Below are 23,279 nucleotides of genomic sequence, written 5' to 3'. Positions count from 1 at the left end.
GGAAGCTTTGTAGAATTTTAAGCCTCAAGATAGTGTTGATTTAAATATTTTAGGGAATTCTCTGGCGGTCCAGTGGTTAGGACTCTGAACTCTCACTGCCGAGGTCCCGGGTTCAGTCTCTGGTTGGGGAACTAAAATCGCGAAAGCCACGCGGCACGGCCAAAAAATAAAATAAAAAATAAAAAATATTATAAGGACTGTTGGCCATCTTCTGAAGCCCCAGTCTGAGTCTGGAGCTGTGAGCTCAGAGGTGACATTAGATGTTGGAAAGCCAGGTGGGCAGAGGGAAAGTTCCACCCGAGGACCAGAGGCAGAGGGAGGTGTAATCTTAGAGGCGAGTGGCAGAGGAGAGAGAACAGAGGGACACGCCGGACCTGGTCCTGCTCGGTGACAAGCCACCGCACTCATGGCCAGAGCTTCCCTCACAGCCCATTCAGACCCCAGCTGGGCTTTCCTGCAGGACGCAGACAAAACAAGTCTTCCAATTCCCTTTCACTCCTGCAGAAGAAGGTTAGCAACCTTAAAACAAAAACCCAGCCAGACTCCCGCATCAGTCCCGGCGAGATTGCTGCCGCCTTTATTACGCATTTTAATCATCCTTCACTCTCGGAGCAGATGATGGACCGTGGCGGGCGTATCACGGGCCGCGGCCTGGGGAGTCATTTCTTTATGCGTAAGCGGGGCTTCTCCCGTCTTGGAGACAGTGAACGATGTTGTGTTGTAAACAGCGAGGGGAGGAGAAGGGGTCATGAATTAAACTGATGCCTGGTAGAATTTGCATTTTATTGATAGCTTTCATTTCCTCCCATGTTATATCATTTTAAAGCCTGTTTTCGATACGCTGGCCTGTGTAGCCAGAGAGCAGCAAGGGTATTTGGTCATCTTGACTGGTGTGGTCAATGCAGAGCCCCGGTGACTGCGCAGTGAGCGGGAGGCTGGGAGTCCCGCGGATCCTCACGGCTGCGGAGGAGGCCTGGACAGGGGCTGCAGGTGTGCGAAGGCCTCCCCACCCGGAACATGGGGGACCCCGGGGCAGAGGAGGCTGTGGAGGCTGGGCTGGGGGTGCTGCCCTTGGAGCCGGCCGGCTGTGAGCGTGAACCCCGCTCTGACACTCACCTGGCTTCTCTGGGCCTCGGTTTCCTCACCTGCACATGAAACGGCACACCCAGAAGCACCCACCATCCTGCTGGGCACGTGGTAGCAGGTCACATTTATTGAGCAGCTACTGTGTGCCAGCTGCGCGAGGCTTTATTCAAGCTATGGGTTTAGCCCTTCCTGCTCTCCCAGAGTCAGTTCTCTTATCTCCACGTTGCACATGAGCAGAGAGGCTGGCCCTGAGCTGCGCGGCTGGTGAGCGGGGAAGGGGCTGTATCCTGAGGGGCTGAGCACCCAGCCTGGGCTCTTCCTCTCTCCCTGTCTCCTTTTTCACTTTTTATCATGGAAATGTTCAAATGCATCAGAGGCAGAACAGTATGAGGAGCCCAATGTACGCAGGTGTCCTAAGCTTCGTAAAAGTTTGTTGAATCTGAATGATGCTGTGATGTTAGTTTGCCAGGACATTTAGAAATCTTGATATGAAAAGAAAATGCCGTAAGCTGCCCTATCGGTTTTTCGGGGAGTAAAAAACCTTCAAGAGTAGCTGACCTTCACAGCTCAGCATCATGCAAGTGGATAGACCTTGCAAACAGTACGTGCTCAATAAGTGTTTACGGAATGAAATCAGTGCTTTTTGTAAACAGGATGCTCATGGAGGAGAGGAACTGGACTCCCATCCCATCCCCATGTCCCAGCCTCAGTGCCTTTGCACATGCTGTGCTCTGCCCAGGGACCCTCCCTCCCTTCGTTTGCAGATGGCAGGAAAGGAGGGGCTCACAGCCTGGTCAGAGCGCCTCCTATCCCATTGCTGGCTGAACTGAGTTCAGACTCTTCGGGTGGGAGTTCATCGTTCTGACCCTTACTGGCCTGTTTTGCCCTTGTCTCCACATCCTGTCCACTCTCCGGGCAGGAGCACGTCCACTCTCCAGGTAGGAGCACGTCCCCTCGCCCGGCCAGCACAGGACCCCGTCAGCAGCAGTAGGTCTGAGGTGCCCCTCCCCCCACCATCGGCAAACTGGGGACCCGTGGGTGGGAGGGAAGTGGGTCCCAGGTGTGTGGGGCGGGCGCAGACTCTGCTGAAGACCTCCTGTGTGCTGGCATTGCCCAGAGTGATCTCATCCCTGGACACCAGGTTCCCCGGGTTTTCTGGGCACCTGACGTAAGACTTCTCATCAGGAATTTCCCACGGCTCCCCTTTGGCCCCGGGCTGGCCTTGCTGCCCCTCTCTGGCGGAGGCATCATGTCCCCATGCCCGTCCCCCCATCTCTGTGAAGCTCTCCACGCCTCCCTGGGTCCCCTGTGTCCCTGGGGCACTGAGCCGCCCTGTTCTTGACATCTCTCACTACCGCGGGGTGTGGACATTTGACTTCCCGCCTCTTCTCAGCCAAGACGGTGCCTGCCTGAGGGCAGGGGCGCCTGACCGTGGCCAGAAGGGTGCTCAGAGGATGGAGGGTGGGTGGTTTTGGTCGGTAAACCTCACTCTTCCCTGTGACCTACCACATTGGGCAGCTGCTCCCCACGCCCACAGGCCTCCTGGCCCGTCGTCCACCCCTGGGCCATCATCACCTCCCCGCGGGGTCCTCAGTGGAGCCCCAGCCCATGTCCGAAGCCCCACCCGGTACCCCTCCACCCCTGCCCCCTTCCTCCCTGACTGGCTCCTCCTGTGTCCCCTCCCTAGTGAGTAGCCAGACTTCTGGCTCCCTGCCCCCCGTCACTGGCCTGCAGGTCTCTGTCTGCCCCCATCTGCTTCCACCATGCAGTCTCCACTTGGGACTTCCTGCTGTCGGCCATCCTCCAGCTGGCAGCCGGGCGGGCCTTCCAGTGACCCCCCGATCATGTCCCTGACCCTCCTCGCTGGCTCCGCAGGGTCACTAGCCTCATCCCAGTGACCTCGTTCCCTCCTTCCTACCACGGTCTCCCGTTTGGGCCCCGACGTCGGGAGTGGTGTGTCGTGTGAGTGGTGCCCCGTCTGCGGCCCTGGTTCCCACAGCTTCTCTCCCTGCATCTCTGGGCTGGTGGGTGGAGGCCCCTCTGACAGCTGACGGTGGGCTGGGGTGCAGGGTTGTGGGACACTGCAGTAAAGAACGTGTCTGGCCCTTGTCCCAGTTCCTAGGAGGTTGCCTTTTAATCCTTGGCACTTCCCAAGTGATCAGAGTATCTTAGTGACTCGTGATAGTTTATATTAGGGGGGTGACTCGTGCAAGACCCTTGGATAGTTATGCTCACAAGACGGCTCTGGGTGGGGCTGCTGTGCCAGAAAGACCCCCCGTGTGATTAGAGGTTTGGGGCTTTGTGGCCTCAGGGAGACTGGAGACCAAGATCAGTTACGATGATTCAGTCAGCAGCACCCATGGATGGGTGGATAGATGGACAGATGGATGGATGGATGGGTTGGTGGATGGATGGATGGATGGATGGATGGATGGATGGATGGATGGATGGATGGGTTGGTGGATGGATGGGTGTTTGGATGGATGAATGGATGGATGGATGGATGGATGGATGGATGGATGGATGGATGTGTGGATGGATGGATGGATGGATGTGTGGATAGAATGGATGGATGGGTGTTTGGATAGATGGATGGATGGATGGATGGATGGATGGATGGATGGATGGATGGATGGATGGATGGATATGTGGATGGATGGATGGATGGGTTGGTGGATGGATGGGTGTTTGGATGGATGGATGGATGGATGGATGGATGGATGGATGGATGGATGGATGGATATGTGGATGGATGGATGGATGGGTTGGTGGATGGATGGGTGTTTGGATGGATGGATGGATGGATGGATGGATGGATGGATGGATGGATGGATGTGTGGATGGATGGATGGATGGATGGATGTGTGGATAGGATGGATGGATGGGTGTTTGGATAGATGGATGGATGTGTGGATGGATGGATGGATGAATGGATGTGTGGGTGGATGGATGGGTGGATGGGTGTGTGGATAAGTGGGTGGATGGATGGATGTGTGGATGGATGGGTTGGTGGATGGGTGGATGGGTTGGTGGATGGATGGATGTGTGGATGGATGGATGGATGGACAGATGGATGGATGGATGGATATGTGGATGGATATGTGGATGGATATGTGGATGGATGGATTGATGGATGGATGGATGGGTTGGTGGATGGGTGTGTGGATGGATGGATGGATGTGTAGATGGATGGGTGTGTGGATGGATGGATGGATGGATGGATGGATGGATGGATGGATGGATGGGTTGGTGGATGGGTGTGTGGATGGATGGATAGATGCATGGATTGCTGCATATTAGTTGGGTCACCATTCAGCCAGTCATGCCTACGTAATGAAACCCCAACAATTGCTCTGGACACCGTGGCTCAGTGGAGCCGTTGGGTGGTAATGGTGTGTGGTCAGTGCACTGACTCCATGGGGAGAGGGCACACAGGCTCCATGGCCAAGACCCCCAGCCCCAGCCCCATCCCCACGCTCCAAACTCCCCTGTGCATTTCCCCTCTTGCTTGGTCCTGATTTGTATCCTTTATAATGAAACTAATTGTTAAGTACAGCACTTTCTCGAGTGCTGTGAGCCAATGAATTTTCGGTTGTGGGGGGGTAGTGGGAACCTCTGAATCTGTAGGAAGCTGGTCAGAAGTGGGGTGGCCTGGGGACCCCTGACGTGTAGCTGGTGTCTGAGTGAGGGCCGGCCTGTGGAGGACGGTGCCCCCCAGCTGTGAAGTCACTGCAGATGTGGACGTGGCTGCCGGAGCCCCGGCTGGTTCTCAAAGAGCGGTTTGCTGAGCTGGGCAGAGACTCCCCCCTCCCCAAACCAACCCATCCTTTTCCCTGGTCTGTGGGGCCAGTTCTAGTCTTTTCTCTCCAAAACTGGTCTTCTGTTCACCAAACCACTTAGCACGTACCCGAGACCCTCCACTTGGTCTGATTCTGATGTTAAAAATGCTCCTCGTTTTGTTTTCAACATTTCAACGTGGCTGTTGACCTTCTCTTTCAGCCCCAGGGGCATCTAATTCCATGTTCCTTCAATAGCTGCACAAACAGTTCCCATCTTCAGAAGCAAAGTCATCCTTTTCCCTCCCCTCTCACAGGCAAGCACAGGCTCAGGTGAGCTGTGGAGCCCTGGCCTCCAAGATGCTAGAGACACCATTCGGAAAACACTTCATATTCCCAGGCGTGGCCATAGAAGATTTTGTGCCCGAAAATGCCCTTCTGACAAGGGGAGCAGATAAATGCATGGGCTCCAGGGCAGCCCTTTCAACAGGAGCTTCGTAAACAAACAGAAACCATGACCAGAATTCTCAAGGAAGCTGTGAAAAGGCTGCTGTCTTTGGGAACCGAAATGACTCTCAAATTCTGAACGTCGGAGTGGCTTGCAGGCTCCTGGCAGAAGCCGACGTGTCATAAATAACAAACAGCTGTCCTGGCCGGGTGGCGGGTGGGACTCAGGGCAGGTGACGTGTGCGTGTCCGCACGTGTGAGTGTGTGCACACGTGTGTGATCTTGACCCATTGCCTTTCAGAGCTGGGTGGGGGTGAGGATGCTCTGGAGTCATTCTCATTTTAACTAAATGTCTGAGAACAGCCGTAAATACTTGTTCATGGTGAGTTAAAGTGAGTTCAGAATCGCCGACATTTCTGGAGAGGCACCCTTCTGTTTTCTCTAGGTTCTGCTATTCTTCCTGTAACCAGTCCTCCCGTCAATCAGTAAATGATGGCTGGACGTCACCTGAGCCCCAGGCACGGGCAGCAAGCATGTGCTCTGGGGATGCAGGTGGTGGTGAAGGTGACCTTGGCTAAGGTACCCAGAGCATCAGATAGTAGGTGCCCATCCGGCACGTGCTGCCACCACCTCACCCCGGCCTCCTGTACCTCTTAGCTCAGATTTGCTGGTCCAGAGACTGCTGTTTTTTGTGCTTGCCCGCGAGTGTGGCGGGAGACAGCAGCCTTGGGTGTCGGTGCTGGGACCAGGGCTCACGCCTGTCTGCCCCGCAGGGGAGGACCGCCTCGGGAGACGGGTCGTCACATTCTGCTGCTGCCGGATGCCCCCTTCTCACGAGCTCAACCACAGGCGGCTGCTGGAGTAAGTCAGTCCCGTGCCCTCTCCATGCCCCCCTACCCCGTGCACACACACCCTCCGTAGGCCGCCCTCCCCACCCCACTCCCGCATGTGTCCCGCTCCCTGTAAAGATGCCTCTCTGTCACTCTCAGCACAGAATGGATGTTCAGGGTCAAAGGCTAACAGACAGGTTGACTAGCAGGTCCCCAGGTAGATGTCACATCAGTGCCAGGTCACCAGTCCCACCCGCAGGGCTGATGCCTTTGCCTGCCCGGGGTGGCTTTAGGTCCACAGACTTGAACTCTGGACTCAGGGCCCTTTTATTTTTTTTAATTTAATTAATTAATTTGGCCACACCTCACAGCTTGCAGAATCTCAGTTCCCCAACCACGGATTGACCCTGGGGCCATGGCAGTGAACGCACGGAATCCTAACTACTAGGCAACCAGGGAACTGGGATTTGTTTTCTTGTAAAAATGAAAGATACCCCCGCAGACAGAAGCAGGTGGTGCTTGCTGGAGGTTGAGGGCAGGGAAGGAGGAATGACTGACTGCCCAGTGGGTGTGGGTCTGGGGAGATGAGAATGTTTTGGAACTGGATGGAAGTCGTGATTGTACAACGTTGTGAAGATAGTAAATGTCGCTGAACTGTTCACTTTAAGATGGTTAATGTTATGAGTTTCACTTCGATCGCAAAAAATATACCTCTGACAGCAGGAGGTATGTTGTGCTCTTTCCGGGCACCTGCCTCAGAGACCTTCACCACCGGATGAAAGTGGTAACCATGGCCACTGTGAACAGTTGTGTAGGTTGTTCACTGCGCAAGGGCATTGACATGAAGGGCTACCTTCCAGCTGGTGCTCTTCTCACCCAGTGCTGGAAGGCGTCTGCTGGAGGAAGAGCGCCAGTTTCTAATTGACTCAAAAGTGCTCTATAGGCTTCTTGGCCTTGATAGGATGAGTCCTAATACTTAGTCTTTTCCATGACTTTCTGGGGAAAAATTGACATCAAGGACATCATCCTCCCTCTCTTCATCCCAGTGGGCGGCTTTCCTGTGGCCAGATGTGCGCTTCTATTTCTGAAATGGGTGAAGAAATCAGTCTGTGTCTTTGAAGCTCAACCAGTGATTTAGTTCATGACGTGCTGTACTGAGCACACGTGCACACGTGTTGAGGTACCAAGAAGAACTCGGCATGTCATGGGACGAACTGGGGGGCAGGGGAGAGGTCCTCGCTTTGACTATGCGTGTACAGTGTGGATAAGGGAGCCGGGCAAGAACATCTTCCTATTTCTCCTTTCTTGAAAAAGTCGAGAAATGGAAGAGCCAACATCCTTACAGGAATGAGGAGGTGTTCTCAATGGCTCAGGGATTCTCTGTGCAGTCAGAGGTCTCCATCTGGGTTCTGTCCAGGGAAGGATGGTCTCAGCGAATTGTACCCCGAGGGCTTGGCCCAAAGAACCTATGCCCTGGGGAGTCTGGGCATTGACGTTGCTTCCACAACTGCCAACCCCAAACCACGTACTGCGTGAAGTCAGCTTTGCATCATTTTTACATCAAAGCCGATGATGGGTGGGAACACGAGGCTTTCTGGGGGCAGGACGGTGTGGGTCAGAGAGTGGACTCCGGAGCTAGGCTGCTCCGTTCAGATCCTAGCTCTGCCCCTCACTGGTTCTCCTCTGCCAGCCTCGGCTGACTCCTCTGTAGAATGGGCATATTAGTACCTGCCTCATGGCGTCATTGTGAGGATGAAATGAGTAAATACGTGCAAGGGCCTGCAGGTCACATACTCAGTGCTTTGGGCAGAAATCAAGCCAGCGAAGGAGAAGCTGACATCCTTTTGGGTAAGGACAGATCTCCCTGCAGTGTCCCGGCAGTGCAGGGGCTCAACACTGCAGACGGCAGAGGCTGCTGGGGTCTTCTTCTCAAGCTGTTCTGGGGGTGCTTGTTCACCAGAGCACCCAGCCCACACCGTGGACCCCAGAGCTCCGACAGACCACATTTGCACGGCTCACCGTGAAGGCAGCTGGGGTCCCACCACAGGCTCGGAGGAGCTGGGCCTGAATTCCTGGAGCACTGAGCCAGATTAATTACAGAATGTGCTTCTAGGTAACGAATGACTCAGGTGACCTGATGTGCGAGAACTTGGCCTCACCTGCTGGATATCGGGAGCCAGAAAGCTGATGGGGTCAGGAATGGCCCTCCTGCAGCTCATCTACAGGGGTCCAGACAGGCGAGGCCTTTTAAAGCGGGTCACGTAGGCATGGCCGGGAAGGAGCAGGGCTCTGCAGCCCTGCAGCCCTGGGAAGTGATCTCGGGATTTGTAGAGCTTATCTCGTGAGGTCAAATGACAGAAGCCGAGCAAAGCCAGGATCTGCTTTCCAGTAAAAAGAAAAAATGTTAGCTACTCTAGAAAGAAGGGATTGCTTGCTTCTAGAAATGCAGCAGAACAGCAGGGAGTCTGAGGCAGCGGGGCTGAGTTAGTCCCTGGTTTCAATCCCCGTTCATCCTGTGTTAGTTTCCTGTGGCCGTTGTAGCAAATCACCAAAAACTGGGCGGTGTAAAATCACACGTTTATTCTCCCACGGGCCTGGGGGCCAGGAGCCTGAAAGCAAGGTGTCCACAGGCCTGCAGTCCCCCCAGAGGGAGCTCCACCTTCAGGAGAGGCTCCTTCCTTGCCTCTTCCCGCGTCTGGTGGGGTGGCTGTCGGGCCCCCTTCCCCCTCCCGGGCTGGTGGCCGCATCACTCCGTACTCTGCCTCCGTCTTCACGTGGCCTCTCCTGTCTGTGACTTTCCCTCTTTACAGCCATCTTATCCGGATACGAGTGACTGCCTTTGGCACCCTCCTGGGTAATCCAGGATAAACTGCTCCTCTCAAGAGTCTCATCTTAATCCCATTACTAAGACCCTTTTCCAAATAAGGCCACAGTCGTGGGTTCTGGGGATTTCACAGGGATGTCTTTTGGGGGCCACGTTCAGGCTACCACATCCACTCATGGGCTGTGTGACCTTATGTAAGTTACTTAACGTCTCTGAGCCTCAGTTGTCATCTAAGAAATGAGGACCAGGCCCCCTGGATGTGGTTTCCGTGTGTTGCCGTGGGTGTGTCCCCAGATGGCCTGGTGCTGGCACCCACCGGGTGACCATAGCTTCCGTTATAGGGAAGGCATGTTTGGTTTCAGGGATGGTGAGATTTTCATAACTGAGTCCTGCGCTTTGTGCTCAGGTATTTGAAGTACACTCTGGACCAGTACGTGGAGAGCGATTACACCATTGTCTACTTCCACTACGGGCTGAACAGCCAGAACAAGCCGTCCCTGGGCTGGCTCCAGAGTGCCTACAAGGAGTTTGACAGGAGGTGGGTGCCCTCCAGGCTTCAGGGGGACCTCAGGGTGCAGGCTGAGTGAGGGGGAGGCTCAGGTGATGGGAGGGGTGACAGCTGTACAGAGGGGGAGGGCAGGACACCTAGGGCCAGGCGGGGTGTTTAGGGTGACCTCCCTCCAGGGCCGGGGCATCTGTCCAGCGTTGTTGTCTAGGGCCGGGTGGGCACGCGTGTTCTGAAAGGGCCAGACGGTCAGCATCTCGGCTTTGCGGGCCACCGCGTCTCTGTCTCAACTTCTCGACTCTGCAGTAACACCTGGAAGCAGCCAAAGACCATACATAAAAAAATAAGCGGAGCTGTTTATTTAAGGACGCTGCAATGTGAATGTCATGTCACTTTCACATATCACGAACTATTTACTCTTTTCAGTTTTTTCAACCATTAAAAATGTGTGCAAGGGTGGGATAGGGAGGCTGGGAGGGAGGCTCAAGAGGGAGGGGACATGGGGATATATGTATACATACAGCTGATTCACTTTATTGTACAGCAGAGACTGGCACAACAGGGTAAAGCAATAATATTGCAATAAACTTTTTTTTTTAAAAACTAAAGCCGTTCTCAGCTTGAGGGTTGTACAAAAGCAGGTGCAGGCCAGATCAGGCTCAGTCACCCTAGATTACTGACCCTGGTCCGGTGACTTGTTGGCAAAGAAATAGAACAGTACAACTTCCTCTAAGTACCTTTCCACCTACGCAGCACTTTACAGTTGCAAGGGGCTTTCTGGTGTCTCGTGTCAGTGGGGTGGGCATGTGTGTTACAGATGAGGACACACGGGCCCCGGGGGGCAGGTATCTCCCCCGAGGCCCCCAGCTGGTGTGCGGCAGGGCTGGGGCCCCAGCCGAGACCCCCGTCCCCTCTCCCACCCCTGCTCTGCCCCAACGGGGGACGGCCTGGAGCTGGCGGGGGTTTTCCTGAGTGACGACTTGCATGACAGTCAACTGTGCAGTGCATTTGGCTAATGGATGGCCGTGCTGGGCGGTAATGTTGAATCCTGGATTCCTCTGGGTTTTCCGTCTTCCAAGTCCTTTCAAACCTGTAGCGGAAATCTTCCTAACAGACGTTCAAGTCAGTCAGTCGGCACTAGGCAGCACCTGGCTCCCCAAAGCCCTGCCTCCTGACTGCATTTCGGGTCCTGCCCTCATTGTCGATAGAACTTTTAGAGGAATTTCTCGGTTTTCTGTCCTGTCTTAGGGAAAGCTTTGTGGCTGCACTTTGCAGTCATGTGTCTGGTACTGTATGTGCCGGCCCTGCGGGGCAGTCAGAGATGACCAGGTCCCGGCTCTGGTCCTCCCTCATGAGGCCTTCCTGAGTTGTCCCAGGAGAATCAACGGCCCCTCCCCTGTGGCCTCACTGTCCCTGAACAGAAAATGCACCTGCAAAGCAATGCGTTTGTGAACAAGTCTGCCTCCTGTGTCTGGCTGCACCCCCCTAACCCATCTCCTCATCCCTTGGATGTGGAAAAGGGTCTGCATGTGCTAGGCCCTCAATAAATGTTGGACGGGAGGATGGAGGAGAGAGGTGGGGCCAGCAGTGAGTACCAGCCTTCCAGCTGAGGCATTCAGAGAGGCTGCATGGAGGAGGCAGCCTTTGAGTGACCCCTGGAGCGATGGGCAGGTTGTTGCTAGGTGACAGACACAAGAAAGAGGAAGGTGGGATGAGGCTCTGTGGGTGGGAGGGCTGGACTGGAGGGTTCACGTGGGGAACCACAGAGGGAGGCGGCAAAGGGTAGGGGGCATGCTGAGGATGCCAGGCTTTGTGTGGGAGGCAGTGGGGAGCCATGCAAGGTTCTGGAGGAGAAGCAAATGACATGTTCAAGGTGGCCCTTTCCAGAAGCTCAGGCTGACAGCAGAAGGATATGTGTATATAGCCCTGTCTTGAGCTGAAACAGATAAATTTTCAAATGGAAGGAGGTGAACTTGTTCTGTCTCTCCCACTCCCCTCAAAGGTGGACTAGGGGCAGGGGTAGGGTTGCAGACCTTTGTATGATGGAAGCCAAAAGGAGGGACGTCCTAGGCTCAAAACTGTCTAACAGTGGAGTGTGCTGGGGATAGTGAGTTCCCCATCACTGGAGGTATGTAAGCAGAGCTCCAAATCAAATTAGATGAGATTTATACAGCAAGGATTTTCCATCCACCATCACTGCACCCCAGTGGGTTTCCTGCATTCTTTTCTGTTCTCTCTGCTTTTGACTTCTCATCTTCCAGACTGTGCTGCCAGGTTGCTCCTTTAAGGAAGGATCATCCACGCAGGAATGTATGTGACCCCTTTCCAGGAGTGCTCACCTCTGCCAAGGAGTTCCTGCCATGGGTAGCGCCTAACGGAAGCCCCTTCCTGTAGGGACGGACTTTGTGGCAGCTGTGCTCTGGGTCCCTGGACCACCCGGCAGTCACTGCAACTTCTGCCCTCCGAATTGCAAACGTTTCTTTTTGTAATTAATTAGTATTCCTTTGGGAGATACTTTGAGACTATATAAATATCCTGCTCCTCATCAAAGTTTTATGTACTGGCTTTCGCCTCCATTGCCATTTCTCGGTTTAATTATTACTAAGTTGGGTGCCAAACGGTGATTGGGACTCTTAATTGGCATTTTACTGTGAGGAAGAGCTTTCTTTTCTGGTTTACTTATATTAGTATGAACTTGTGATTTCCCATTTTGTTCAATGGATTATAATCCATGCCTATATTTATCTTAATGCTCAAATTGTTCAAATTTGGCCAAGTGGGCTTCAGCCTGGCTCCTGTGTCTCTCGGACACGTCCCCATCCCTCTGAGCACTTCCTCTACTTTCTAGAACAACGAGATGCTCCAGGCACATCTTACACTGTCCTCACCCAGCCTGGGAATCTGCTCTTTCTCTGGGGCCCTGGTTCCTCTTAGGGGAGGATGCTAGGATGCTCCTAGGGACCTGGCCCGGGAAGCAGTGTGCTAGTTACTCTTGGGGTGTCAGGGCTCCCAGGCTGGTCAGTGGACGGTGTGTGTGTGCTTGCACGCATGTGTGTGTGTGTACATACATAGACATTCATACATGCACACATCAACGTCAGTCTTCATGTTCACACTCACCTATTCCTCCTGGTACCCGTGTGTTCACACCGACATCTTTACTAGTTCCTATCCTGCCATGCAGAGTGTGCTCGCTCCAGTTTTCTCCCTTTCTGCGTTTGTAACATCTCTTCTCCGGCAGTGAGAGACTGGCTCCTGCTGCCCTTACTTGGCCCGCATCTGCCTGATCTGCGTGGCCACCTGTTACCACTCGGGCTGCCCTGCCCTCGCACAGCTCCTGCCTGTGTCCCCTGGGCTGACGCCTGCACCAGGCCATGGTCACCGCCACCTTCCTGCTCACACGTGTGGCTGCGAATGTTGGGTCCCCTCTCACTCCTCTGGCTCCAGTGCTCGGCCACCACCGTCCTCACCCTGGCTGGGCCCAGACAGCTCTCACGGGGCCTCTGTCGCTTCTGCCACCCGTCCAGCTCACTAACCAGCTCCCGGGGGGGGCGGGGGGGGACTGATTTGTAACGTTTGTAGATTTCCTTGGTGTCATTCCTGCCCCTGTGGCCAGTTCCAAGCGGCCAACATGACCCCGCTGAACAGAGACTGGGAGGAAATGTGTGGCCGTCCCCTCTGTGGGGCTTCCACCCCTCGGATGCAACAGGCAAAGCCACTCAGGGGCACCAGGAATAGCGAATGTAGTAGAGTGACCAGGAATCGATGAGGTTGGAACACTTGTGAACTTTGTGTTTAACATGATTTACTTAATTGTAAGTTGATATTATTTAATAACAGGTGTTTTTCACAACTGCCTCCCAGAATTGCTGAAACTCTGGCAGTCAGCTCTTTTTTTTTTTTTGGCTGTGTCGGGTCTGCGTTGTGGCCTGCAGGATCTTCGTTGCGGCGTGTGGGCTTCTCTCTGGTTGTGGATTGCAGGCTCCGTAGTTGGGGCGCATGGGCTTAGTTGCCCCACAGCATGCGGGATCTTAGTTCCCCAAGCAGGGATCAAACCCGCGTCCCCTGCATTGGAAGGCGGATTCTTAACCACTGGACCAGCAGGGAAGTCCCTGGCAGTCAGCTCTTGTGAGTGGGAAGAGCTGGCTTGAGGGTGCCCCTGACTGACCCCAGTGTGGACGCCCTCCTCCTTCCTTGGACAATGACTCCCTCCCCGCCAGGCCACCGACCCCGCGGGTCCACACAGGCCCCAACATGCCTGCTGCCTCCCTCCTGCCCAGGTGGAGGCCAGACTTCCTGGCTCGGCCCGATGACTCTGGATGGAATTATTCAGGAAGGAGGGAGAGAGGCAAGCTAAGAGGGGCCTCGTTGGAGTGGGTGTCTAGCGCTGTTGTGGGGGGGGGGCTGTGGCTCCGCCCTCACCCGGGTCAGTTCCCAGCAGCGGGGAGCTGTTGCCAAGTTGCTGCGGAGTTCGTCCACCCCGCCTCGGCCCCGGCTCCAGCGTGAGCACCGGTAAGCGGGGACTCTGATCTGCAGACTGTAAGGTGCTGTGTGCACGCTGCGGCTGGTGGGCATGGGGTCCTGATTTTCTCCTTCTGTTTCTGGTTCTTTGTCCATAAATCGGCTGTCAAGAAGCGGAAGGTTCTGAGACTCACCGTTGAGGCCACGGCTTTGCGGTTATTCAGCTCAGGGTGTGTCTCCGTGTCGCGTGCTCTGAAAGCATCCCACTTTCGCTCCTTAGGTACAAAAAGAACTTGAAGGCCCTCTATGTCGTGCACCCCACCAACTTCATCAAAGTCCTGTGGAAAATCCTCAAACCCCTCATCAGGTACGGGCTGCTCTCCGCGGGGATCTGGCTGGGGGTGAGGGGTGGAGGGTCCAGGGGCCAAAGGTCATGAACCTGAGCGCCAGCTCTTGACCCCAGTGAGGTCTGCACCTGCTTTTGTTTGTTTTTTTTTTTAATTGGCTGCATTGGGTCTTCGTTGCTGCACATGGGTTTTCTCTAGTTGCGGCGAGCGGGGGCTACTCTTCATTGTGGTGCATGGGCTCCTCATTGTAGTGGCTTCTCTTGTTGTGGAGCACGGGCTCTAGGCATGTGGGCTTCAGTCGTTGTGGCACATGAGCTCAATAGTTGTGGCACACGGGCTTAGCTGCTCCGTGTCATGCGGGATCTTCCTGGAGCAGGGATCGAACCCATGTCCCCTGCATTGGCAGGCGGGTTCTTAACCACTGCGCCACCAGGGATGTCCCTGCACCTGGTGTTTTAAATCCCCCCTCGGCCTGAGCACCCACGTTATGTCCAGTCACTTGTGGCCTAAGGCCCTGCCACAAGTCACGTTGTTGGCACAAACAAGCCCAGGTACAGAGACGCTGTCATCAGCAGGACATCCCAAGGGCGTAGGGGTCACCTCCCAGGAGTTGGTCAAGGGTGATCCTCTCTTTGGGATGAGTGGGTTTGGGCCGCTCACGCTCGTCAAGTCGGCCCTGCCCCGCACACGCCCAGCAAAAGGCCCGACTGTTCAACAAGAGAGCCGTGGCTTCAGCCCTCCTCCTCCACATCCTGACTCTTCCCGCGGGATGATTTCTGCCCCGGGGTGTCAGGAGGTGGGGGTGGCGAGGCCGCAGGGGCTTTGCCAGGGCCACACAGCCCCTCCTCTTTCCCTCCATTTTGACCGTATACACCCGGCGCAAACGGTGTGCACAGCACCATGCAGTGGGGCCGCCCTGTGCCTGCCAGCGTGAGGGGCTCCCAGGGCAGGAGGCCCCGGGTGGGCACGAGGGAGGTTGGGACACTCAGGGGAGTCCTGTGTTGGACTTCTAACCCCCAAACCTGCAGGGTGAGCGTGTGCCGTTTTAAGCCACTTGTTCCGGCGGCCACAGGACCCCATCCACCTGCCTCTCCGCAGCACTCGTGCTCCGGCACCTCTCAGGGTCCCATCCACCCACTCGCTTCTCACTTAGTACACGCGTGATCCCGGATCGCTGTCTGAGGCCCCCTCTGCTCTCTGGGGCCGCTCTGCGACGTGAGCAGGGACTTCCCAGCGTGTCTGGTGGTGAGAGGCCACTCTGGGAGGAACCCTGTGCCCCCCCCCCCCCCCCCCACTGCCCCCTTCAACATGCAGACGCCTGAGCCCTGCACATGCGAGCCGGTGTGTGTTTTCCAGGCTACGTAGAATCAGCGCTTCGAGGATGGGTTTCTGGGGAGCTCTGAGATGCTCTCCCTGTGAATAAACCCCGCTGCAACCCTCAGACCAGATCGAGAAGCGTGGAAGGTTTAAGTCTGATCTCCTGGAACTGAAGCTTCTTAGGAGGTGGTGCAGTCGCAGGCTGCCCTGCCAGGGGCCTGAGCCCTTTCTCATCCCGGAGAGCCTGGCCTCGTGGTCCCGAGAAAGCGTCACACGATTCTCGGATCTACCGGCTCCCCTCAGAGAATTCCTGGAACAATGGCCTTGAGTCAGCTCCTGTTCAACACGGGGAGCGATTTCTGTGGCCGGGGAGCGATTTCTGTGGCCAGGGAGCTTGTTTCGTCTCACTGCTCGTGTTCCCACCTGGGTGCCTGCGCTGCAGACACGAACCCGCTGGGGAGTTTCTCTGTTTTGTTTAACCAGGACCAGCACACTGGTGCTACAGCTGGCAAAGCGAGGAAGCCAGTCCCGGTGACCCTACTGTCCCAGAAGACAGTTCAGATGTTCTTCTGTTTCCTGGAGCTGTCACTCACCTTAGAAAAGCTCTGAGATTCCTAGAAGCCTCTAAAGTTCTTCTTGGGGGAAAAAAACCCACCTTCTCTTGCTGTGTTGCTGTATGGCTGCCCAGTGATGGGTGGGTCTGGAGCCAGACTTCCTGGGCTTGCCTGTGGGCCGATCATCTATCACCTTGGGCAGTGATGCCACCTCTCTCTGCCTTGGTTTCCCCTTGTGGCTGACAATGCCACTTAAGTCATTCTATCACTGTAACAGTTCACTGATTTAATACATGTGGCGTATTTAGAGCAGAGCCTGCCTGGCACTAGCAAATGCTCACTATTAGCTGCTAGTGTTGTTTAAAATTTTTTTATCATCCTTTTGTGATTAATTAATTACAGTATCTTATGTGCCGGGCATCCCAAAACAATCCTATGAAGTCAACTGTATTTTCCCTCTTCCAAAGGAGAGGAGATTGATGCTCAGAGAGGTTAAGGAGTTTGTTTAAGGTCACACAGCAAGTCCGGGCTAGGCTGGGATTCCAGCTGAAGCCTGTGTGGTTCTGTCTCATCCTGCCTCAGGTATGGACGTACGTTGGTGCCACAAGCGGACTGCAGGGATCAGGGTTGGGGGTCCTGGGACTGCCCCCCCATCGGCTGCCACGAGGCTGCCCACCTGAGCGCTGGTGTCCTCAGTTGACAAGCCCAGTGGCTCCTCCACTGCCCACGCACCGCCTGACTCAGACCCTCTGGAGGAGGGGCTGGCGATTCCACCACACGCCCGCATTGGGGTCCCCTGGATGGGCTGCCCAGAGGCCCTTCAGTGGGCCTGAGAGGAAGGAAGGAGGCCCTGCCTGTGTCTGCAGAGCCTGGTGTCCAGCAAATGCCTGGCCGCTTAGGGGCAGGGTGTGGGGGGAACAGGCAGAAACGCAGAGAGAAAGGGGAAGGGGGCTCCTGCGTGGGCAGCTCTGAAGCCGACACCTCTGCCCCGCAGACGCTCCCGCCAGGGCCCCTGGGTGCGGCGGCCGGGGGCCTGGGCACGCGGGCTGACTCCCCCTCGGCCACTAGGGGGAGCTGGTGCCCGCGGCGCGGCCTCCCGCAGGCCCTGGGCTCCTGCGGCTCTGAGATGAGACAGCTCTTTGGGTTGTGCCAGGGGAGGGGGTTCTAGAGAACCTGCAGGACAGCGGAGAGCCTGGGCTGGCGACGTGGTGTCACGCGCCTGAGAAGTCCTGGAGAGGGTGCGTCTCGTTTGTTGTGTCCTTAACACACACACACACACACACACACACACACGCAGACACGCACGCGCAGCAGAGGGACACTGGGAAACCTTTAGGGGTGGCGGTCATGCTCCTTGCCTGACTGTGGCAATGGCATCACGGTGTCCACGTGTGTCCACACTCATCGAGTCGTGCACGTGGAGTACGCCCAGCTGCGTGGGTGTCGTCGGCGAAGCTGTAAATTGCGGGGCCGTCAGGGGGTGGTCGTTGAGGAGGGGCAGGCTGGGCCCGGCACTGAGCTTCTCACCCCGCTGAGCTCCTGTTCCTCTGCCCACTCTGCGGGTGGGGAAACTGAGGCTCGTTACTAGTAATAGCCCCGGGCTGTGATGTCTGCCGGGTGTGAGACAGTGGACCGGTGTATGGAAATAGTCTCACTCTGTGCAGGAGAAGCCCCGCTTTCAAGGGGGCGCGAGTGGATTCAGCCGGGACTGGTCTGCCGCGCGCTGCATCACGGGCCCGGCGTGACCGGCCTGGAGGGAGGTCGGACGGTGTCTTGTTTGGTCCCCGCAGTCACGAGGATGTGACTCCACCCTCGCAGAGAGAGGGCAGGGGTGTTCAAAAGTGAAGCCCCCCGACAACGCCAGAAACCAAGCCCCGCGCGCCCCCTCTGCGTGCCCCTTGGGATACCACGGGCACAGGGCCTCCCGGCTCCGCGCTCTCCTACATCTGTGCAAGTTCACGGCCATTCAGACTGGAGGCAGATGTTTATTTTTATGCAGATGAGACTCTCAAGAGAGTTTGGTGCAGCCGAGATCTTATGAAAGCGGAACATCTGCGGACGTGCGCTGCTTCCATTATGTTCTGGTTTAGGTTGTGTCAGCATTTATGTTTCCTTAATATGAGAAATGCCAGCACTGTTCTTCCAGGGCTCCTGCTCCCAGCTCCCTTCCCCTGGGCCCCCCGGCCTCTTTCCTGCCACCTAATCGTTTTTTTTTATTCTCTTGCTTCTGTTTTTTTTAGTCACAAGTTTGGGAAGAAAGTCACCTATTTCAACTCTCTGAATGAGCTCCGTGAACACCTCAAGTACGACCAGCTGAGCATCCCCCCAGAGGTTCTGCGGTGAGTGAGACCCCGTCCCGCGGGGCGTGGGCGACACCCTCGAGCTTCCACGGGCCTCGGTCCCACCCCGTTAACGTTGAAGGGTTAATTGCCAGCCGTGTGCCCAGCCAGATCTGGTCCCAAAATCTGCGGCCTCAACAAAGATTCGCCGTAAAGGATGCTAACTGCTGACTCAGAGAAACGAGGCTGCAGACGGTTGTGTACATGGATGAGATGTTGTTCTCACCCCCCCAACCCCGTAAAACTGATGAAAAAAAAAATAAGCCACGGTGGTAACTGCTGTTTGCTGCCTTGGTGTGTCCCGGTTTTGCTTTGGAGCAGAGAATGAGGGGCGTTTCTCGGGTCTGTGGATGACGCCGTGTACGGCGTGAAATGTTCTCAGGCCCGTTGCAGGTGCCCTGGAGGACAGCCCACCTGGTGCTTCCGGCTGGAAGCCTAGTGAATGTGTCTGCTGCCTTGCTTTATACAGCAGTGGTCCCCCCGCTTGGACGTGGGGTCAGGTGGGTGGAGGGAGCCCAGGAAGACGTGTGCTCTGCCCTGGCCCCACCGTCAGCTCTGAGCTCAGTCTCTGAGCCCCGCCTGAGCGCCCTCTGCCCTCTGCATCGCCCCCTCTGGGGGCTCTTTTCAGGGAGCAGGGCCCTCGCCAAGCTGCATGCAGGTGAGGTCGGCGGCCCTGCACGGGGAGTGGGGATGTCGTGCTCCCTCTGGGCTCCAAGTCACAGCTGCTGGGGTTATAGAGCCGTGCAGGGAGTGTGTCTGCCCACAGGACGGACGCTTGCAGGTTGTGGGGCCACGAGTCAGTGACAAGAGGAGCCGAAAGAGGCTCTGAACCCAGCTGGGGAGGGGCCTGGTGAGGAGGGGATATCAGGGAAGGCTTCCAGGAGGAGGTGACTTCTGAAGTGAGGGACTGTTGACTAGATTGAGAGTCCAGGGAAGGATGTCTCCAGCAGAGGGAAGCTCATGTGTAGACTTATTGGTGAAGTATTGGCCAGGGGTTGGCAGGAGAGGCCGGACATTTGACAGAGGTTGGATTACCCTTGCTGGCTTTTGTGTGAACATCCATGGCTATAGGGGATGGTGAGAGTGTGCATGTCTGTGGGTGTGGGTGTGAGACAGCGATATGGCACGTGGGCCCAGAAGGATGGGATGGTCAGGTATCCTGCAGACATTTGTGGGGCATCTGCCCCCGACAGCACCTGGAGGTGGCCCCTTGTGGCCCGAGGCGTCTCTCCTGCAGGGTGACAGCCGTGCTGCTGCTGTGTTCACAGATACGACTTGGAGCTTCGGAACCTGCACGCGGGCAGGCCGCCCCCTCCCGCCAAGACGCCCCCACCGCGGCCCCCTCTGCCCACCCAGCAGTTTGGCGTCAGTCTGCAATAGTAAGTGAGCCGGGATGTGGTCTGCCCTTGTTTCCTGGGGCTGTGGGACGCTCCCCAGACCTTGGCCTCCGCAGCCGAGCGTAATCCTGCGGGAAAACTGATGTGTGAGCTTGGCGCGGAGGCCGGAGTGCCCGCCGCTGTGTGTGTCTGTGTGCGGAGGACCCAGCCGTGGGCAGGGAGGGGACCGGGGACCGGGGGTCCTCGTCACCACTGCTTACTGGGCAGTTCTGGCCCCCGACCCCCAGGCCACAGCCGGGACATCCCCCATCACCTTCCACAGGAGGCGTGGCTACGTGCTTTGCTCTGGCCAGGGAGATGGAGTGGTCGCGGGGCAGGTCGCATCCTGGTAGGCACTTCAGGGGCCGATTCATAGTTTGCCTCTGGTGGTGACGGAAGCCGGGTGCAGGTGGCGCCTCACTGGCCTGCGTCCCTGGTGACCACGGAGCGCCTCCCGTTGACTCCCACGGCGCAGGGGAGCGTGAGTGAGGGGTGAACTTCTGTGGGGCTTAGCCGCCGGGGTTTAGGGACTGTTGTTACCGCAGTGTATCCTACCCTTCCTGCCTGATCTTACCCCTTTGAGGCCACATGACCTTAAACTCACTCCTCCTCTCAGCTTGTTTCCTTATTTTGAAAATAAATGAGTTGTATGATGTGATCTTTAATCTATAACTACTTCTTGGAAAGGATTCTGGTCCTCCCATCCGGGCCAATTTGGTCTCTTTTGGTCTCGTCTCAGTGGTACCTCCTCCAGGAACCCTTCCCTGATGCTCCAGACTGCATACAGGCCCTCTTCCATCACAGCCCGTATCTGAGCGGGCTGATCTGGGGAGTCCCTCCACCTGTTTCCCGTGCTCAGCAGTGAGCCCCTTGTCCTCCTCCTAGTCTCTGCTTCTGGCACCGGGCCAGGCATGGGCACCTGGAGTGATGGGAGATTAAGGGGTTGTTTTAACCGTACAACCATCGTTGGGCACTTGGGTCTGAGCTGCATGATGTGCAGGGAGACCAGGGCCTGGAGGCTGGTGTATTCCGGGGAGGTGTTCGCTCAATTCCGTCTGTTGGTCGTTTCTTGTTAGAAACTTGCACGTGATCTGTTTCTACATAAAAATCCGATGATCTTTAAGATCCACGCTGGATCTTTTTTTTCATCCGTCATGTGGCTTGCAGGATCTTAGTTCCCTGACCAGGGGTCAAACCTGGGCCCTCAACAGTGAGAGTGTGGAGTCCTAACCATTGGACCACCAGGGAATTCCCTCTATTTTCTTCCCCCTTGCTGGATCTTTTTTTTTTTTTTAAAAGATTTGTTGATTTTTCAGATTGTTCAGCTTTTTTTAAAATTTTAATTATTTATTCATTTATTGGCTGTGTTGGGTCTTCATTGCTGCGCACAGGCTTTCTGTAGTTGCGGAGAGCCTGGGCTACTCTTCATTGCAGTGCGCAGGCTCCTCATTGCGGTGGTTTCTCTCATTTCGGAGCACGGGCTCTCAGTAGTTGTGGCACTTGGGCTCAGTAGTTGTGGCTTGTGGGCTCTAGAGCACAGGCTCAGTCGTTGTGGCGCACAGGCTTAGTTGCTCCGTGGCACATGGGATCTTCCTGGAGCAGGGATCGAACGTGTGTCCCCTGCATTGGCAGGCGGATTCTTAACCACTGCGCCACCAGGGAAGTCCCTCCTTTTCCTTTTTCAAACATTGTAAAAATGTGCTGGTGTGACAGTCCCCCCTCCAACAACCCTAGGAAGGCAGGGCCGGGAACACACCTGTGGTGACTCTGGGCCCCTCTGGCGGGCGCTGGTGAGAACTCGGCTCTCAGAGGAGGATCCTAGGGAGGCCTAGCCAGCAGGCCCAGGATTTTCAAGCCGCATGTAACCATTTTACCAAAGTTTCTGAGGCTTCTGCAGTCGGCTCTTGTGCTGCCAGCCCATCAATGCCCTGCTGGCTGGGTGTGATCTGATACCCGGGACCAAGGGTGGCCATGCAAGGCCGCTGGCATTTCCATCGTAAGTGCCTCAGCCTGAGGACTAGCAGTGCCTCCAGGTTGCCTGTTTTGTTGTTCAGAACCACTTCTGTCTCCTTATAGTCTAACAAAACTTTAAAAAGAAAAAGCAAAAACCTCACCCAACTCATGGACTACTGAAGCCGTCCCCCTGAGTACAGCATGGGGAGAGGGGCATTTGTTTGTAATTTGGGAAGTCCTCAGGCCTGTGACATTCACCAGGGCACCTTTGGGCTTGTGTTTTGAGCAGGTGCTTTCTGGAAGGTGCTGACGCAGCATTTGAACTGCAGAGCTGTCAGCAGGTGACAGGCAGGTGTTAGGACTGTCCGTTATAAAGGCTGTGGTCCAGCCCCAGTCCAGGACCAGTGGTAACTTGCACATCAGTTCATAACGTCTTTAGGGAGTAATGAGTATCTCTGGGCAACCTTTGGAAACCCTTCTGCACGTGCCACTTGGAGAGAGAATCCATGCGATTCCCTCTTTAAATTAATATTTTATGCTGTTTCATTGCGAATGACTATAATAAAATGACAATAAACATATTAAATAAAGCACCAAATATGTAATTTGTTTGGACTATGAATGAATGAAAGTCATTAAAATTCATAAGCAAATCCTATTCACAAGTGTTAATATGCTGAGTTAAGTTCAAGAGCGCGCAACAGAAAGCTATCACCTTAGAACAAGCTAATTAAGTTAATATATTAAGGGGAAGTCAGAGATTCAAGAGGGCTTTGCCTGCCTGCCATCCCTGAAGAGGGACAATGGAAACCGAGGTGTGCATTTAGTACAGCCCTTTCTGGGCAGCTGCGGGGAAGTGAAAAGAGGGAGGGGCCTCCTTAGGGAGGAGGAGGGGAGGCAGATCACATCTCAGCTCTAGGAAGGCAACCTCGTGACTTAACTTCTCACCCCAGTCTCTTCCCCTGTAACTGTAGGTGAAACTCTACCCTCCTGCACCCTCCAAGGCCATGGGGTCTTAATAGGGTGTGCAAACAATGTGATCCAGTTCCCGCTGCCCAGTGCTTTGCCTGTTCTTAATCCTCCTTCATGATCCCCTCCTCCAGGAAGCCTTCCCTGATGGCACCACACAGATTGGGATCATTTGTTGAAAAGACTCATTCTTTCCCCCATTGAATGCCTTAGCACCCTTGTAAAGAACTAATTGACCATACATGTAAGGGTTTATATCTGGACTGTCGATTCTATTCCACTGATTTGTGTGCTGATGCTACACAGTCTTTATTGCTGTAGCTTTATAGTAAGTTTCACTATTGGGAAGTATGATTCTTCCATCTTTGTTCTTTTTCAAGATTGTTTCAGCTCTTCTGGGTCCCTTGAACCTCCATATTAATTTTAGAATCAGCTTGTCGATTTCTGCAAAAAAAAAAAAAAAGCAGCTAGGATTTCAATAGGGGTTGTGCTGTC

The 23,279-nt window shown here is 55.2% G+C and overlaps 1 protein-coding gene and 1 non-coding gene across 2 annotated transcripts in view; one reads left to right on the top strand and one right to left on the bottom strand.

Annotated features, from left to right (window-relative positions):
- The window catches only part of ARHGAP8 (Rho GTPase activating protein 8), a 95,861-nt gene that overhangs the window by 54,554 nt on the left and 18,028 nt on the right, over positions 1–23,279 (top strand). Inside the window, exons 4-8 of the mRNA XM_057743326.1 lie at positions 6,083–6,170; positions 9,370–9,501; positions 14,210–14,296; positions 18,388–18,486; positions 19,755–19,865. Of these exons, the coding sequence (XP_057599309.1) occupies positions 6,083–6,170; positions 9,370–9,501; positions 14,210–14,296; positions 18,388–18,486; positions 19,755–19,865 (517 nt within the window). The remainder of the gene's footprint in view (positions 1–6,082; positions 6,171–9,369; positions 9,502–14,209; positions 14,297–18,387; positions 18,487–19,754; positions 19,866–23,279) is intronic.
- TRNAE-CUC (transfer RNA glutamic acid (anticodon CUC)) lies at positions 21,038–21,110 on the bottom strand. The gene has a single exon. It is a non-coding gene; the product is annotated as a tRNA-Glu (tRNA).

This window comes from Hippopotamus amphibius, chromosome 7, assembly GCF_030028045.1.
Source record: "Hippopotamus amphibius kiboko isolate mHipAmp2 chromosome 7, mHipAmp2.hap2, whole genome shotgun sequence".
Taxonomy (NCBI): domain Eukaryota; kingdom Metazoa; phylum Chordata; class Mammalia; order Artiodactyla; family Hippopotamidae; genus Hippopotamus; species Hippopotamus amphibius.
The sequence above is the reverse complement of the archived record's forward strand: the minus strand, read 5'-3'. Positions and strand labels throughout refer to the sequence as shown.